This window comes from Diabrotica virgifera, chromosome 3 (genome assembly GCF_917563875.1).
Source record: "Diabrotica virgifera virgifera chromosome 3, PGI_DIABVI_V3a".
NCBI lineage: Eukaryota > Metazoa > Arthropoda > Insecta > Coleoptera > Chrysomelidae > Diabrotica > Diabrotica virgifera.
This window is the reverse complement of record NC_065445.1, coordinates 16,504,506-16,509,984: the sequence shown is the minus strand read 5'-3', so window position 1 is coordinate 16,509,984 and position 5,479 is coordinate 16,504,506. Positions and strand designations below refer to the sequence as shown.

Below are 5,479 nucleotides of genomic sequence, written 5' to 3'. Positions count from 1 at the left end.
GTGGTGGTCTTCAATAGACGCTGTTGGCTGCGTACAGCGTCACGCCGTAGGAATATTGTTCATTTTCGTTACTTTTAATAAACTTTGACGAACAAAAACTATCTTACAACCGAAAACAGTTAAAAAAGAGTAATTCTAAAACAAATTTAAATTACGGGGTGACTTGAAGTGACCATCTCCTATAGACGCTGTAGACATGGTACTGTAACAACTTGTACTGTTGTTTTATTGATTTCCAAAAAGCATTTGATTGTGTTAAGCACTCTATATTGATGGAAGTGCTAAGACGGTGGTCTTCAATAGACGCTGTAGGCTGCGTACAGCGTCACGCCATAGGAAAATTGTTCATTTTCGTTACTTTTAATAAACTTTGACGGACAAAAACTATCTTACAACAGAAAATAATTAAAAAAGAGTAGGGGAGAGTTGGACAAAACCGGGTACCAGTACAAAAACCGTCTGTATCTTGTGCTATGTTAGAGTAGCAAACGTTTGCTGCAGATTGAAATATTCTCAAATGACTTATATTTAATATACCGATGTCAATTTTTATAAATATTCTTAAATTTTCAATTTTTTTTATTTTTATGAAAAATATTGCAAAATACCCGGTTTTGTCCAACCGGTATTATAAAACTAACTAAAGTAACGTAACTAAACTACATAAAGTAACTTAATTACCATGTAAAAAGACTAATGAATAGAAAATAAAATATTTATTGAAAGTATATGAACACATATCGAAAATCTATGAACAGAAGTCCCAAATAAAAACTTCATCTACATCATCATAGGCACTACAGGTTTCATGAGCCCATTTAGTGCAAGGTGCACGACACACATTTTATCCAACCTTCCTTCGCCTTAGAATTTGAAAATAATTCATTGTAATATAGACATGCATCGTCATTGTTATCTTCTTCCTACAAACTCTCAGAATCTGCAATCGGTAATTTCGGAACCAATTTTGTTTTTGGTGCAGCCTTTTTTATCATGTTTTTCCTTTTTGTCCAGTTCATTTAGTTTTAATTTTTTTACGACTGGAGATTTTTTTCTACTAGCTTTCTTACTAGCTTCTTCAACAGAGTTACCATTTCTTACTTTTTTTCTTACTTCTAAAGTGGATTGCGGAACATTGAAAGGCTTTGAGAGGCTTTTTTGCCCTATGTTCTAGCACTTCAACTATTGCATTTTGCATGCTTCCTTGATCCCACGACTGACGAGTAGTTTTTCTTTTATAATGCCACCACATGTTTCAGTTTAACTAAAATCAAAAGAACCACTGCAGAAACTGGAAGTAACAATAATAGGTCTTATAAAATCGGGTACCTGGTTTTGTCGATTTTCGGACTACCCGGTTTTGTCAAACTCGTAAACGAGACATTAAATATTATTTAAATTTTTAAGTTATGAAATAATATTAAAAAGAATGTGTGTGTACTATGTACGCACGTAAGAAGATATTCTTCTATTATATAATAGGTAATTTAAACGAAGTAAATATACTTAAAAGGTTATTTGTATTTTATTTAAAAATCAAACTAACTTTCCTATCTACCACTTTCAAAAAATTTTTATTAAAACAACCAAAAATAAAAAAAAATATGAATCGCCCGGGAATTGAACCCGTCCCATCTCAGTGCTAACGCATTTCTAACTACTCCATCGAGGCACTAGAAATAAATATGTAAGTTTCGGATATAATTACACAACACGGCGACATATAGTGTAAAAATGTTATGCTTACATAATATTTTATTAATCCAAAAACACAAGAATTATAATAAATAATACATTTCCTAAAACCACTAATATATTCTTTTAATGACTTATTTGCACGGTTACAGATACATACATACCTATCTTGAAAGATTAGCAATTAACTACATACTGTCAGAACTACATACTGTCAGTGTGCGCAGGCGCGCGGTAAATGTACAATTTTACCGTCAATCGATTCGCCGCTAAAGAAGAATATCTTCAAAAATTTTTGGCCAAATTAAAGGTAATATACTAGGTTACATGTATTAAATTTTGAAATGGCTATTAGTTATTCAGTAGAGGAAAAAAACAACAACAAACTTACTTTAAAAATCGAGTTTGCTGCATGGAAAAACAGGTGAGGTCTTACTACGCCGGAACAGATTACTCAAATGAAGTAGAAATGAATACACACGACTGTTTGTGGTAAGGGGACACTAGTTTTAACATTGTCTGATAGATAGCAGCAGACAGTTAGAAGAATTAAGGGGCACCCGGTTTTATCAACCTACCCGGTTTTGTCCAACTCTCTCCTAATTCTAAAACAAATTTAAATTACGAGGTGACCTGAAGTGACCACCGACTTAGCCGGTTGTCTCCTATATATACGCCTATACACGCCATACAGCGTGTATTGGAGATTTGGATAGCATCAATTAAGTTGCATTGTCTTGGATGACAGAGACGTTCGCATACCTAATTGAAAATTTGTACTGGAATCAAACATCAGTTTTAGTAGACGGTTTAGAATAACGGGCTTTTAATATTAAAAGACGAGTAGGTTCAGGGCTGCCTCTTTTTGCCAATGCTTTTCATTTCAACGTTTACTCCGAAAGAATTTTCAGAAATACTGGGCATTCTTTTTCTCTCTGTATAAGGTCCTGTTACTGCTGCGTATTTCACTATCGATCTGATAACTGTTCTTTTGTTCTTTTCAACTTTTTAATAATAATGCAAATCAGCAACTAGTATTTGATTCATTATTTTTTATTCTACGATTCTACGATTTTTATAAAACTGAGGAATTAAAATCATTGCCGAAGATTCAACGTTTGACAACCGCTGTAAAATTACAAAAGTTTGAATGTTTAGCTCCCTCTATAATATTTTTATCAACTAAGTGCAAAGCTAAATGATTTGAGAATACTCCAATAGATGGCGCTAACAACGGAATAAAAAAGAAAGTTGAAAATTATCCAAGATTCAAACCTACATTAAAACTACGTTTTAAAAACACAGATGTCTCTGTCGAGAAAATTGATTAAATGTAAATGTTTCCCTTTTAATATAAATAATATTTTTACACTAAACTTTAATAATATTAATTAATGAATGCAGAATAATGAATAAAGAATTTACCATTGTCGTTGGTGGTTAACATTGCACTTTTGACTATAAATCTATGCTTTTGACATGGACATGACATGAGAATGAGAGAAGATCAAACTGTCAAATCTCAAAACTTAACCTCACTAAAATTCCTCAATCATAATGTTATCAACAAGTTTAATATTAAAAAATACGATTAAACCTAGAATAGTTTCATGTAATTTTCATGTAACAAGCCAAAATAATGAAATTCAGAAAATGACCCGGCTGCGAGTGGTAGACAATAGTGAAATTGGTAAGCAAGCCATGGCTGAAGGAAAACCTCCAAAATGTATTCATGTGTATAACAAAACTGGAGTAGGAAGAATAGGTATGTAAATTGAATATTATTATGTATCTTACTTACTCCGTGGCATTACAAAACCTGGGTTTTAGCTGTCTCCACAACATGCCTCCATTATTCTCTGTCTTGAGCAATCTCCATCCAGTTCTCCGCGCCCATAGCTTTCAGGTCTTGTGCTTTATTATCTCGCTACCGGAGTCGTGGTCCATCACGTGGTTTTCTTCCGGTTGGGACTTCTTACCATCCATACTATCTTTTCGTCAGAATATCTTCTGAGGTCTCCTGCCCATTACAGTCTTTTGGATCTTATTTCTTTCATTATTTTAGCATTTGAATGTACTTCTTCAAGCTCTTTGTGAGTTTCTATCCTACATTGTCCTACTGCTTAAACAAGCACAGTCCCAGGATCTTCCTTAGGATTTTTCTGTCCCAAACATGTAGTCGTTCTTCATTGGAGTCTGTTACTCTGTATCATCCATGTATCGCTACCATACATCACTACTGGTCATATGATTGTTTTATAGTTGTTTCTATTTCCTATGTATTGATAAGTGAATAGTAATAGCAGAGAATATAAAGATCTATACAGTATTTTTACCTTATATAGAAGATACTCTGTTCTTTATTAATGAACCTCTGATTTCATATATCTTTAATGTTGTTCAACATTTTCATTGACACCTTTTTGTTTTCAGGAGATAGAGTATTAGTTGCTATAAAAGGTGAAAAGAAGAAGGGGATCTTAGTGGGATTGAAACAAAATCAAAAATCCAAAGTACCTAAATTCGATAGCAATAATCTAGTTCTAATAGATGACAATGGCTCTCCATTGGGAACTAGAATACATGCACCAATACCAACAATCCTTAGGACAATTTTGAAAGAGAAAACACATGCCAAAGGTGCTGATTATACAAAATTGTTGGGAATCGCTTCAAAATTTACTTAGTAATAACTGGTAAATTAGATTTTGTATAAATTAAATATAGGTGTAACATAAATTATGAAAGTAATTTTATTTCTGTAGAAATATCTGATTCATATCTATTCATATACTGCTAAACTTATTAGAAAATTGTTGAAGATATTTAATAAAAGAACAAAGAAATAATAAAAAAGTAATAAAAGAAAAAATGTGAAGGACAGAACAAACAAACAGATAACATATTTAAAACTACAGAAAACCCGTAAAGAATTATATTGTTCCGTTCCAAGACAAACCAGCCAGAAACTTTTACTAAAAAGAGACCTTAAATCCTATAAAATATCATTGTCCCCTTTTATCTTCCTTTTTTAATGGTAAAATTCTGGACCTCAGAGGTAAACTACACTATGTCATTTCGAGCAACTGTGTTTAGCGTGTGTTTGCAACAAAGTTAATAGGACTTAGGATGCTAATAAAAATCTGATATATCCCATAATTGGTTGAAAGACAATATGACCATATTTTAATGATAATATATAACCAATTTGTATAATCCAACTAATAAAATAAGTGGATTAAGGGAACTTATTCAAAACAACACCATGTCAACATAATGTAGTGTTTTCTGTACTAGCGTCATTTGTTCTTCCTCTCCATAAAACTCTTTTGGATAGTCAATCCATGTATCTTTTACTATGTGTTTTGGTTCTATTAGTTCCTTTACCTCCATTCTTTGATCTCAAAGCGCCATATTTCCTTTTGCAGAACATAAAAATAATGTTCAATTTATTTTGAAACACATTTCCATTGATCTTTTATTATTCTTCTTACAAGTACATGTGCTTCGGTTCTTATTGTCTTGTAATTGGACGGCGTTATGCATAACTCGACCAAGCGCCTTTTCTTTAATATCGAGATAATAGCGGATTATGGTGACACATAGCTAAAACTATCTTGGAAAAAATCCCTGTTATTGTCACGTTAACAGTTACTAAGAAAAACAAAATTAAACCAAGCGACATTAATTCACCTACCATTAAGCAACCAAGAAACAAAAAACTTTGAAGCCATTTATCTCAAAACTATGTTTTGGCGCTTGGTCGAGTTATGCATAACGCCGT

The 5,479-nt window shown here is 32.6% G+C and overlaps 1 protein-coding gene across 1 annotated transcript; it reads left to right on the top strand.

The window, feature by feature from the left end:
- The first annotated feature begins 3,061 nt into the window (after window positions 1-3,061).
- On the top strand, window positions 3,062-4,442 carry LOC114328892 (39S ribosomal protein L14, mitochondrial). The gene is made up of 2 exons (XM_028277872.2): window positions 3,062-3,460; window positions 4,129-4,442. The coding sequence occupies exons 1-2, from the start codon at window positions 3,253-3,255 to the stop codon at window positions 4,380-4,382; spliced, it is 462 nt and encodes a 153-aa protein (XP_028133673.1). The 5' UTR covers window positions 3,062-3,252; the 3' UTR covers window positions 4,383-4,442.
- Window positions 4,443-5,479: the final 1,037 nt, after the last annotated feature.

Bases quoted from the DNA above. Each gene is read 5' to 3' on its own strand.
- LOC114328892 (XM_028277872.2), top strand. From the start codon at position 3,253: ATGTTATCAACAAGTTTAATATTAAAAAATACGATTAAACCTAGAATA. The intron at 3,461-4,128 runs GTATGTAAATTG...TTTTGTTTTCAG, and splicing joins AACTGGAGTAGGAAGAATAG to GAGATAGAGTATTAGTTGCT.